The sequence below is a fragment of the Amphiura filiformis genome, chromosome 12 (assembly GCF_039555335.1).
Source record: "Amphiura filiformis chromosome 12, Afil_fr2py, whole genome shotgun sequence".
Lineage (NCBI taxonomy): Eukaryota > Metazoa > Echinodermata > Ophiuroidea > Amphilepidida > Amphiuridae > Amphiura > Amphiura filiformis.
In genome coordinates this window covers 11,356,448-11,369,980 of record NC_092639.1, presented here as the reverse complement: position 1 = coordinate 11,369,980, position 13,533 = coordinate 11,356,448, and the positions used below count along the sequence as shown (strand labels likewise).

Here is a 13,533-nt window from a genome sequence, read left to right as displayed (position 1 = left end):
AATTAGCATAATTTATGCTAATTAGGGGCTTTTATGCATAGAGACAGAGTTCCCTTTGGATGAATTTTTTCTCTTGCCCCAAGGAACATCCATGCCAAGTGGGACCTTTGTACTAAAAATGCAGCGTTTCCCTTAGCAAGTCTACTTTTTTTTTATGTCAAGACATATCAAGGCATTAACAGCCGTTATCGTTACGATAAAGCTGACGGGTTGGCGCCTAGATAGCTATGAACCTCCTTTTTGAAGCTGTTCCGTTTCACAATTCCAGGTATGTGAGGCGGGAGTGCATTCCATATGCGGGCTGTAGATGGAATGAAAGACCGCTCATGACTAACAAGGTTAGATCTTGGAATTTGAACTGCAAGGTCGTGAGATCTAACTGAGCGGCGAAGGCGAGGGTCTGTCTGGAGCTGGTCCGGAAGTAGTTGGCATAGTAATTCAGGAGCATTCCCGTAGAAAATTCGATGGAACATAGTGGTGGCACCTACTGTTCTGCGGTGAGCCAAAGGCTGAATTTGAAGAGAGAAAAGTTCTTCTCCAGGGAGATCGATGATGCGAGCAGCACGCCTCTGGACTGCATCTAGTTTTGACAGTGATGTAGGAGTTGCTCCATGCCATGCTGTGCTAGCATACTCCATCTTAGATCTGATCATACTCTTATAAATTATGGCTCTCTGAGCTGGCACCCAGTAGGGTGCAGCACGACGGAGGAGACCAGTGCGCTGGGCCGCTGTCTTTGCCATCTTGGTTATAACAGGATTCCAAGATAAATCCTTGCTGAGGGTGAGACCAAGGAGTTCAACACTATCTGCCTCTGGGAGCTTTATACCAAAGAATTGGATGCTAGGATTATTGCCAGCAGAATCTCTGCGGTTGGAAACCGTGATGGATTGGCATTTAGCTGCTCCGAAAAGTACATTCCATGTAGAGGCCCATGTTTTGATCTCTAGTAGGTCTTTGTTGAGAGATGCAGCAGCAGCTTGTCTGTCCTATCTAGACTCGATAAAGGTCACCAGGGTAACATCGTCAGCATACAAGATGGAAATATTTGTCATCAATGAATATTATAAACAGGAGAGGACCAAGGTTGGATCCTTGTGGGACACAAGCATTAATCCACTTCAGACAGGACGATTTGCCATTCAGAATTACCTTCATGGAGCGGTTCGAGAGGTAGTCAGCTAACCATGCTAACAGTTTTCCAGAGAAGCCAAGAGCAGAGAGTTTCTCCAGGCGTCCAGGGTGCCAAACTCGGTCGAATGCTTTGCTGATGTCCAAGCAGACAACACGAGCTTCTTCTCTGTTCTTCAAGGTGTTGGTGAGACGCTGGGAAACATAAGTGAGGGCATCTGATGTTGAGTGGCCAGCTCTGAAACCAAACTGCTGTTTGGATATCAGCTTCTGATCGTTGAGATGTTTCCACATAGCCTTGTTGACCAACTTCTCCATGATCTTAGATAGAACAGGGAGGAGAGGGATCATGGGCCGGTAGTTGCTTGGAGAGTGTTTGTCCCCTTTCTTGAAACAAGGGACCACATCGGCAACTTTCCATTGGGTTGGCATGTGTCCTCTGTTGAAACAGAGCTGGAAGAGCCGTGCAAGAGGAGTGGCCAGTTCAGCAGCTGCAGTTCTCAGAACTAGAGCGGGAATCCCATCAGGTCCAGACGCTTTGTTGATATCCAGTTTGGTTAGCTGTTTTCTTACTTTCTTAGGCCAGAAAGTCACACTGGAGCATTTGGTGGTCGTCCTCGGAGGAAGGTGAGGGAATTGCTTGCTTTTTTCAGTTTCAGTTATGGTTGACTTGTCACTGAAGAAGGAGGCGAAGCACTCTACCTTTTCCTTGGCAGTGATAAAAGTCTGGCCGTCCGATTTCAGGACTGGGATTTCAGATTTCCCCCCCTTATCCATCAACCGGCGTGCTGTCCACCACCAAGATTTCGAACCAGTTTGGAGCTCCTCTGTCATCTTTCCTCTGACCCTAGCTTTATGAAGAGAGCATGCCTTCCTGGATATTGTGGTATACTCATTCCTTGCTTTGTTATAATCAAGGCGACCTTCAGGAGACTGCATGGCTTTCCATCTTCTCCATGTTTTGTTCTTTCTCTCTAGAGCCTTTTCACAGCACTTATTCCACCACGCAGGATGGTCGACAAATGAGGGTGCAGATTTCTGTGGTATGAATCGGTGCATGGCATCAGTGATTGTATTGGTGACATTACTGCAAGCCCCTTCAGGGTCATCTTTTGTGAGAAGACGGTCCCAGGGTGCACCAGCTAGCTCATTACTCAAGGCATCCCAGTTCTTTCTTGTAGAGCCAAACACGTCATGCAGGAGGATGTTCAGAGAGTGGAGAAGCTTTCAACATGGTCTGGACAAGGTAATGGTCTGAAGAGCCAATGTCGTGGTCGATGGTAATGGGAGAGAACATGTTTGGAGCATCAGTGATTATGAGATCCAGCCGGTTTCCAAGTTTGTGGGTTGGCTTGTCAACAATTTGGGTAAGGTAGTGTGCACATCATAGGTTGAAGGCTGCTTTCCCTTCTGCATCAGTGGGAGACCTACCGGCCAGCCATTCGCGATGATGACAGTTAAAGTCTCCAGCTAGAACACAGATGTTAGCTTTGGTCTTGGAGATGAGGCTATCCAAATGTTTGTCATACCAGTCTATGGGTCCGATAGCCTTCTTTGGAGGACAGTAGACAAGTGAAAGAAGCAGGGTGCCGCTCTTGGTAAGGATAGTAAAGACCATCAGCTCATGCTTCTTGGGCTCTAGGTGGGTTTCCTTGACTATAGGGAGACCATTTCTATGGTATATTAGGCAACCACCCCAACCACTGTCATCAGTTCTGTCTCTTCGCATACAGGAGTAGCCATTTGTGACTATCATCAGGCACTGAAGAATCCAGCTTGGATTCATCAATGAGAATAATGTCCGGTTTAGAGTCTGATGGAGTATTCCGGATCCTCGCTTTCAGTTGTCTTTTGTTAGTTCTCAAGCCTCTAATATTTGTTAGCCAGATGTTCATATTCGTATTCGGTAGTCGTGTACGGGGAGCACATTTGGTCGTTCTCCTTTGGTCAGTCCGTTTATTCGCATTATAACTTTTCGCGACATGTATGCAGAACGGGGGAGTCAGCCCCATTTCGGAGGTTGAGGAAGCACCCAACGGGAAATCCAAAAAGCATCCATACAGCACGAGGATATAAACCTCACTGCATGGAGGACATACTTGGTGTCCAGAATTTGGCAAAGGTTATTCTCTGCTTCCCGGCAACTGCTCTGCAACAGTGCCTGCCTTTCTTGAACTACTAATACAGAATTCGATAATCATATCAATCATGCTACCCCCCTCCTGAAGTGTTTCAGCAGTTATCAGCGAAATAATACGGTAGTTTGTCACGAGAGAGAGAGAGCCTTTCTTTGGTAGAGTAATGATTACATTTGTGACGCATTTACGTGGCGGTGTCAGCGTTGAGAATACTTCCATACAGAAATTGAGAATCATATCAATCATGATATCCCCCCTGAAGTGCTTCAGCAGTTATAGCACAGTACAATAACGCTATTTTACACGAATCTGTCTTCTGTTTTTCTACTTACAGTAGAGAAATTAGAGACCTATCCTTTACTTTTAAGCAATTTATATCCAATTAGAATTTGTAATTTGTTTAAACTTTCGCTGCGATCATTAAACAGGTTTTAAATACCACTCAAACTCAAACACTAAGGTCCGTATGCGCAAAAGAGTTAGACAGGGTCTAAAGTTAGACCTGGTCTAAGTGGAACCCCAGCAAACACAAAACGTTTTCGACATGATTCGCAAAAGGTTATAAAAGGTTGTCAGAAAACGTTTAAATATCGGGTTATATAAAGAGTATATTAAGAGTATAAAACGTTTTCATAACCTTAAAAAACATTTTTTGATAATCTACTGCTAAGGAAACAAAAATTATTTACAAAAACGTTTAAATGTCGGGTTATATAAAGGGTATAAAAACGTTTTAAAAACATTCCAAAAACATTCTTGAAAACTTGATACAAAACATTCTAAACAGAATGTTATTTTGGGAGTTGAAAAAATATTTTGCGAAAAATGTTTGCCCAAAATATTTTCAATAACGTTTTAAAAACGTTTTCATGACCTTTATATAACCCGACATTTAAATGTTATTAAAATGTTTTGAAAAAACATTTTAAGAACATTTCTGTATTTGCTGGGTTCAAATATTTTAACATAATGTTATTTTAGTATTGACACAATATTTGGCAAAATGTTTGCAAAAATAGTTTACAATAACATTTTTGAAAACATTTAAAAATATTGTTGTAGTGTGTTTTCATACAAAACGTTTTAAAACGTTATCATGACCTTTATATAACCCGACATTTTAATGTTATTAAAACGTTTTTACCTAAACCAAAAGCCAAAATATAGCTTATTTAAAACGTTTTTAAAACGTTTTTGTGTTTGCTGGGACATCAGCCTGCAGGAATGGTGCTTTGCACTTATTTCCTTCCTAGAGTAGCTAGCAAATTCTGAAGATTTAAATGCAAAGTTCAAAAATAATACAAATTAACTTCAGAAAATGTAAAGGAAAACGTCCTTTCTCCTGGTACTAAATTCCACTTAGACCAGGTCTAACTTTAGACCCGGTCTAACTCGTGTGTGCATACGGACCTAAAGAGTTGAACTGATGTTGTATTTAGGCAGATGTGATTTATTAAAATTCACACAGGCCCCCACACACCCCTACCCCCATCCACACAAAAACGTTATGGCTCATTTAATATGTTATACAAATATTGGCCTCCCCATTTCTCTTCTTACCGTGAACCGTAACTGAAATGGAATATTGCCGATAAGCAGATCCGCCGTTAATATCTCGAATTTGATCCACTTGCAATGTTGAGTGAAGGTATCCACCCACATAATATACGATATCATCATCATAACCAACACTGCTGGGGGAATATCTTATAGTATCAGACTGAAATGACCAACCAATGACGTCCCCAGGTTCAACTTCAATGCGTTGAGCTTCTGGTACTGTGTGCGATCTGGTCCCATAGGACGTTGAAGGTATCTCATTGATACCAACGATTTTAAATCGAGAAGAATAGCCAGGTACTGGTCTCCATACTATCGCACGGAACGGTCTGTAACGGTGCGTGACATACCAATACCATGTAGTAATTTTTCCCGGGCAAGATATCTCTTTGCTTGAAACAATGGTATATCCATCAGGGTCCTCATAACTTCGCTGAGAGCTATACGACCATCCTTGAAAGCAAGCTTGAGCTTGAGTACCTGCATGAATTTGTTATTAATAAAAACACTTAAAAGGTTTTGTGGGGTTTTCAGGTGCTTTCAAAGAAGTGTTGTTATAAACAGAAACAACATGCACAAAAGTATGAACTCAAATCGTATATCAAGCCACTAAACCACGAACCAAATTATTGAGAGAGATACTATACCACTGCGCATTGATTATGGGACTGACGTATTCTGGGCAAAAGTAGCTCTCTCATCAACATTTTGACCGTGCAGGTCATTGTGGTTATAATGCATGTTACACATTGGAACTTTGGTGAAATTATTTAATGTTTCGTGGTTTAATCGAAATAAATTGTTAAAAATCGGTTTGAAAAGGTCTATTGCACTCTTTTATAAATTCAAAAACTGATCATTTCTTCAAGGATGTGAAGAGGGCGGACATTGGTGTTTGGATTCTAGAAAGAGTGTGTCTGTAAGAGACATAACCACTAGAAAAACTCATATCGCGCGCCAAATAAATTAGCAGTTCAGAAACTGCAGTCCATTTCCCAGTCTTGAATAATAGTAAAAGTTGGGATTCGAAACTAGTGATACTAGTGATATATGGTAGACCACTAAAAAGAAAGAAAGAATGAAAGAATGAAAGAATGAAAGAAAGAAAGAAAGAAAGAAAGAAAAGAAAGAAAGAAAGAAAGAGAGAAAGAAAGAAAGAAAGAATTATTTATTTTCATTTTTCCTGACTCCCATTATTAACGGTCATTTACTATACTTTGCACGAGTTGGACCTATATTTTTTCAAAAGCACCCCGATATTATCACAAACAAAGTTTTTATCACATGATTGGTTCTGTACATATCATTATAGGTGTATTTGATTTCATTTATCACTAAAGCACTAACATAATTATACGAATTTTAAATTGAGCGCGTCTATTTTTGACATGGCTCAGTTTAATGGTTCCTAAATAAGGACATAATCACTTCCATAACACGTTCAAATCATAAAGCTGGTAGTATTCTTGAGTATCAGGATGTTCATAAAGCCCATATTATCATAACTTAACTTTCTGGAAAAAAAATTGGAATATGCCCTACAAGAGATCATTTGTTCATTCTATTGTTGGTGTAATTAATGTTAGCATTTCACTCTTTGTATCGTGAAATGACATTAAATATCTTTTTACATATAATTTTATACTACAACTAACAAGATTCTCCACACGTTCGTATCAATGTTATTGTGTTAAAGGTTAGTGCTAAATAAATTTTATTTTTTTCCTATGGGAAGTATCATCAATGGTGCAACATCTAACTTTGCGTGAATCAAAATTGATTCTCACAAACTTATCTAGCAAGAATCAAGAAATTAAGTTTAGGAGAACCGTTGTGCGAATAGATTCTCTGTCTAGCCGAATGTACATGTGCATAGCCATGTGTCATCACTAGCGTTGTTGCGGCTCCCGTATGCTTATGCACCGTAGATTTTGATGAATAGACTGACGGTTAAAAGTCAATCCAAAGTCTATACACATAACAATGAGAGGGTTTGTGCATCGATGCATAATAGTAGGTCTAATATTTCAAAGCCTCTTCAATGAGGGCGGTGACTTGCGATTAACAAGCTCCATGGTCATCGCGGAGCAGAAGGCCTGGGAAGATTTTGAATATAGGGAGAGGTGGGGGAGGGGGGGCAATTGTTTTGAGCCTGTTCCGAGACGCGACATGCGGAAGGGGGTGGGTGCGGGAGGGCGGGTTTTGAAATGTATACATGTTAACCTAAAATCAATTACATTACAAATTATACTAAAATTATGAATTTGACCTTAAAATACAATACAATACACCAAAAAATTGAATACCTTCAAATTATGAATTTTACCTTTAAATTGTGAATTTGGTCTTAAAATTATGAACTTTACCCTTCAATTATGAATTTTACCCTAGATTAATGGGAAGGGGCCCAGGGTACTTGGCCCCACCAAAATTATTGCCTCCACCCCCCGATTCCGGGGCCACTGCGGAGTTGATTTGATTATATATGTAGGTTCTTGTCCTGGCCTTGGAAAGCAAAATAAATTCTATACCTCTCTCCTCAAATATTTCCGGCAAAGGGTGGCTTTATCCTTATCTCACCCTCTCTCAGGCTCCTCTCAAGTAGAGAGGGAGGTAGCGGCGGCGCCATAAATTTCTCTTTCGGGGATAGGGGCAAAGTGAATTTAAACAATGGCGGGCGAGTATTTTTTTCGGGGCATGGGGAGGGGGCTAAATCAACAAATTTTCTCCCATGTCACCCCCACCCCCGCGGCGCCACCTGTATGTGTTTGTTTAAATGAGGTATTTTTTAATCTCAATTTCTATTGTACTAAATAAAAACCGAAGGGGTGATATAGGGCTGATTATACTGGCCTTTGAAGTGGTCAGGCGCCCTCTCTATTTCTCTCATCATAATGCTCTCTCTCCCTTTCTTCTCTCTCCCACATACCTCCCCAATCAACCCACCCCATCTCTCTCATTCCCTCTCACCTCAACTCTCTCCTCTCCTGGGAGCGAACTTACAAGTAGGCCTACGTCTCGTGTGGACACACTCGCAAGTTACTTTCGAAATTAAACGAACATGTAAACACACCCACTTCTATGGGATTAGGTGAATGACCGCTAAGGTCCCTCCTTTGTTGGTATGCTAATTCTCCTTTGTTAGTTACCGTACGTTTGACTGTTCTGGATAAAGGATATGACCGGAACCATGACTACTTGGTACCTTCATTGTTATGTAGCACGGGTACCATGGCTACTATGTACCTTCTTTGTTAATATGCTAATTCTCCTTTGTTAGTTACCGTACATTTGATTGTTCTGGATAAAGGATGACCGGAACCATGGCTACTCCGTGCCTTCATTGTTATGTATCACGGGTACCATGGCTACTAGGTACGTCCTTTGTTAATATGCTAATTCTCCTTTGTTAGATACCGTACATTTGATTGTTCTGGATAAAGGATGACCGGAACCATGACTACTCCGTGCCTTCATTGTTAGTTTCCGTAAAGGATTAGAGAGCGCAAGCCGCTTGTTATGCTAATTCTCTTCATTGTTTGTTACGGAACAGGTTACTCACCTTGGGTAAAGGTTTAAAATCAAATTTTAAATAGTATAAAAAACTTGGGAAAAATGGTACTATACATTTGTTTTAGGGCGCTAAAAGCTAACGCTTTTTCTTTTTTCTTTTTTTTTTGCTCTTCACTTTTTTTCAGACCTCCTTTTCGGGCTGTTTGAGGAAGGACGCCAAAATTTAATTTTCTTCAGCCCCGGGGTAGGGGCGGCCACGGTACGCCACTGATCTCTCTCTCTCTCTCTCTCTCTCTCTCTCTCTCTCTCTCTCTCTCTCTCTCTCTCTCTCTCTCTCTCTCTCTCTCTCTCTCTCTCTCTCTCTCTCTCTGATGATAATAATTATTATTACCGGGGTATCACTATTTGAACCAATTCGATATTATGAGTTCTGTTAACAAAACTTCAAAGGTATTTTAGTGAAAGTGGTGCCGCAATTGGGAACTTAATCCAATTTTCCCTTCCCCTCTTCGTCTGTCACTCATCTCCCGGTCCCTTTCTCACCCCACCCTCCCTTTCTTCTCAGTCTCTCCACACACAACTCCATGAAATACACACACACACCCTCTTTCACTCTAGGCGGGGGGCGGGGGGGGCTGACCGCCTTTGATTGAAGTTACCAACTACAATGAGAGACCGCTTCCCTCCTGTAACATTAATTCTTCCTCCTCTCCCAGTCCATCCCCTTTCCTTATCTGCTCTCTCTCCTTTCTTCTCTCTCCCACATATGGCCCCAATCCACCCACCCCGTCTCTCTCATTCCCTCTCACCTCCACTCGCTCCTCTCCCGGGAGTGAACTTACAAGTAGGCCTACGTAAACACACCCACTTCTCTGGGATTAGGTGAATGACCGCTAAGGTGCCTCCTTTGTTGGTATGCTAATTCTCCTACCGTACGTTTGATTGTTCTGGATAAAGGATATGACCGGAACCATGACTACTCCGTGCCTTCATTGTTATGTATCACGGGTACCATGGCTACTATGTGCCTCCTTTGTTAGTATGCTAATTCTCCTTTGTTAGTTACCGTACGTTTGATTGTTCTGGATAAAGGATGTGACCGGAACCATGACTACTCGGTACCTTCATTGTTATGCATCACGGGTACCATGGCTACTAGGTACATCCTTTGTTAATATGCTAATTCTCCTTTGTTAGATACCGTACATTTGATTGTTCTGGATAGAGGATATGACCGGAACCATGACTACTCCGTTCCTTCATTGTTAAGGGATTAGAGAGCGCAAAGCCGCTTGTTATGCTAATTATCTTCATTGTTTGTTACGGAAGAGGTTACTCACCTTAGGTAAAGGTTTAAACTCAGTCGCTACGTTATCGCGACGATTGATTGACTTTTATTGAATAAAACCGCTGTTCCAAAGGCGACTGGGTGTAAACCTTTACCTAAAGTGTCTAACTTGCGGGTAAAACAATGAAGAGAATTAGCATAACACTGAACGGGCTTGCGCAGTTGAGCAGTCTCTCTAATCCCTTACGCAAACTAACCATGGTGTGGTGGGGAGGTGGTGGATGAGAGGGGGGGGGGGCAGTGGCGGCGGCAGGCATTTTTCGGGGGTACAAGGGTGGGGAGGGGGCGAAGTGAATTTCAGGGTGGTGAATCAACCCATTTTGCGCAAAATTGGAGCAAACGGTCTTTTTTATCTCAATTTCTGGTTCTTTATTGTGGGTTTATGTGAGTTGATTTATAACTTGGCTTCTTTAAACAAGATTTGTACATCAATTTATCTTTTTAAATACAATTAAGCATGCTGCCAAATACCGATAGATATACTATGTAGGGTTAGTTATCTTTTAAGTGGTCAAACGCTCATCATAATACATGTAATATTATAATCACTATTTTAACTCAATTTCTGTTTGTGTATTGTACCAAACGAAAACCGAAGAGATTATGTGAGTTGATTTATAACTTGGCTTCTTTAACAAAGATTTGCTCATTAATTTATCTTTTTAAATAGAATTCAGCAGAGGGCTTATTATACTGTCATTGGAAGTGGTCAGGCGCCCCTCTCTCATAATAATAATAATTACTATCACTATTTGAACCAACTCGATATTATTAGTTCAGTTAATAAAACTTCAAGGGTCTTTTGGTGAAAGTGGTGCCGCTATCCAATTTTTCCTTCCTTCCCTCTTCGCCTGTCCCTCATCTCCCGGTCCTTTCTCACCCCACCCTCCCTTTCTCTCTCTCCACACACAACTCCATGAAACACACACATACACCCTCTTTTCCTCTAGGCTGAGGGGGAGGCTGACCGCCTTTGACTGAAGTTACCAACTACAATGGCAGAGTCCGCAGAGGGGCAAAGTGAATTTCAGGAGGGGGATCAACCCATTTGGCGGGGGGGCTGACCAAACCACCGTCAGTCCGAATTTTTATGGTCCGGGTTAGAGTTAGGTTTAGGGTTAGGTTTAGCGTTAGTGTTAGGGTTAGGGTTAGAAACCCTAAAAATTCGGACTGACAGTGGTTTGGACTGACGGTGTGTAGGCCTACCCAAAAACTTAAGCTTTGAGGAACATTTGAGAAAAATGCGGACATCTGTGGAGATGAGAGGAGAGGAGAGGAAAGGCGAAGAAAAGAAATCGAGGACAGGATAGGAGCGGGGCGATTATTTTTTCGTACATCATAATTAGGCCTATATATTTGTAACGCATGTGGTAAAATCAGTTGATTTGTCAGAGTTTTGCTTTATTCCGTGTTTGATTATCAAAAACGGAAATAATTTTCAAATATGTGACCGTACAGCACGAATGAGCCGTAAATGTCCTCAATTGTATTCTGAGTTACAGTGTAAAATGGGCATGAAGGTCATATTCATAGGTATTTCAATTTGGTGCTACGTGTATCTCATTAAATGAGGTACACGTAGCACCAAATTGAGGTACCTATAATACGACCTTCATGCCCATTTTACACTGTAACTCAGAATACAATTGAGGACATTTACGGCTCATTCGTGTTGTACGGTCACATATGATGTACGAAAAAAATAATCGCGAGCGGGGGAGGGAAAGCCCCGGCCGGAGATGAGAGAAGGGGGAAAAGGGTGGAATTAGATTTAGATGACCAATTTCATCAAAAGACCCTATTTTATATTTTAACAAAAACTTGCCCCGATTCCATCAATAAAATAATTATTATGAGCAATGAGGACGCTTGACCAATTCAAACACCATGAGTGTCTATCAAACCTTGAAACCTGACAGATATAGTGGACAGCACCCACCCAGCTCTATAATAGAGGCCTAGCATGTGACGTATCATCCCGTAAATATGGCGGACTACTCAAATGCATTCAACAAAAGCATGATTGCAATCTACCGTGACAGTTCACTCACACACATAACCCTGCACTACCATGACTACGATCAAATAGGTTGATGACAACATTTGATTGAATGGACTGCACTCCGCCATAACTACGGTGAAGGACACCGGCTCAAATCCTTTGTTTGGAGCCAATCGATAATTTCATGCAGGGCCTCTATTGATGTATGAGGCACAACTTTCAGGGTCACATTTATAAAGACTTAACGGTGGGATTTATTGATTGATATCAGCCTGTATTCGTGGTGCGTCACGCACGTGAATCTACTTCAAATTTTACAGCTGATTGACTTTTAACCGTAAGTCTATTCATCAATATCTACGGTACATATGCATACGGGGGCCGCAACAACGCTATTAGCGTTGTTGCGGCTCCCGTATGCATATGCACCGTAGATTTTGATGAATGGACTGACGGTTAAAAGTCAATCAGCTGTATAATTTGAAGTACTCAACCTGCGTGACACACCACGAAGAGCGTGCTGATATAAATCAATAAATCCCAATCGAATCCAAAGTCTATACACATAACAATGAGAGGGTTTGTGCATCGATGCATATATAATAGTAGGTTTAATATTTCAAAGCCTCTTCAATGAGGGCGGTGACTTGCGATTAACAAGCTCCATGGTCATCGCGGAGCAGAAGGAAGGCCTGGGAAGATTTTGAATATAGGGAGAGGTGGGCGGGGGGGTTGTTTTGAGCCTGTTCCGAGACGCGACATGCTGAAGGGGGTGGGTGCGAGAGGGCGGGGTTTGAAATGCATACATGTTAACCTAAAATCAATTACATTATAAATTATACTAAAATTATGAATTTGACCTTAAAATACAATACAATACAAAAAAAATTGAATACCTTCAAATTATGAATTTTACCTTGAAATTGTGAATTTGGTCTTAAAATTATGAACTTTACCCTTAAATTATGAATTTTACCCTAGATTAATGGGAAGGGGCCTAGGGTACTTGGCCCCACCAAAATTATTGCCTCCACCCCCCGATTCCCGGGCCCCTGCGGAGTTGATTTGATTATATATATATGTAGGTTCTTGTCCTGGCCTTGGAAAGCAAAATAAATTCTATACCTCTCTCCTCAAATATTTCCGGCAAAGGGTGGCTTTATCCTTATCTCACCCTCTCTCAGGCTCCTCTCAAGGAGAGGGGGAGCGGCGGCGCCATACATTTCTCTTTCGGGGATAGGGGCAAAGTGAATTTAAACAATGGCGGGCGAGTATTTTTTTCGGGGCATGGGGAGGGGGCTAAATCAACAAATTTTCTCCCATGTCACCCCCACCCCCGCGGCGCCACCTGTATGTGTTTGTTTAAATGAGGTATTTTTTAATCTCAATTTCTATTGTACTAAATAAAAACCGAAGGGGTGATATAGGGCTGATTATACTGGCCTTTGAAGTGGTCAGGCGCCCTCTCTATTTCTCTCATCATAATGCTCTCTCTCCCTTTCTTCTCTCTCCCACATACGACCCCAATCAACCCTCCCTGTCTCTCTCATCCACTCTCACCTCCACTCTCTCCTCTCCTGGGAGCGAACTTACAAGTAGGCCTACGTCTCGTGTGGACACACTCGCAAGTTACTTTCGAAATTAAACGAATATGTAAACACACCCACTTCTCTGGGATTAGGTGAATGACCGCTAAGGTACCTCTTTTGTTAGTATATGCTAATTCTCCTTTGTTAGTTACCGTACGTTTGATTGTTCTGGATAAAGGATATGACCGGAACCATGACTACTCGGTACCTCATTGTTATGTATCACGGGTACCATGGCTACTAGGTACCTCC

The 13,533-nt window shown here is 41.7% G+C and overlaps 1 protein-coding gene and 1 long non-coding RNA gene across 2 annotated transcripts in view; both read right to left on the bottom strand.

Moving 5' to 3' along the window:
• The window catches only part of LOC140165492 (uncharacterized), a 32,751-nt gene extending 30,561 nt beyond the window's left edge, over positions 1-2,190 (bottom strand). The window contains exons 1-2 of the mRNA XM_072188782.1: positions 1,153-2,190; positions 656-821 (exon numbers count right to left, since the gene is read on the bottom strand). Coding sequence (XP_072044883.1) covers positions 656-821; positions 1,153-2,190 — 1,204 coding nt within the window. The remainder of the gene's footprint in view (positions 1-655; positions 822-1,152) is intronic.
• Positions 1-3,894, bottom strand: part of LOC140165788 (uncharacterized) — a 34,455-nt gene extending 30,561 nt beyond the window's left edge. Inside the window, exon 1 of the long non-coding RNA XR_011860766.1 lies at positions 3,788-3,894. This is a non-coding gene — a long non-coding RNA (uncharacterized lncRNA). The remainder of the gene's footprint in view (positions 1-3,787) is intronic.
• Between the last annotated feature and the right edge of the window lie 9,639 nt (positions 3,895-13,533).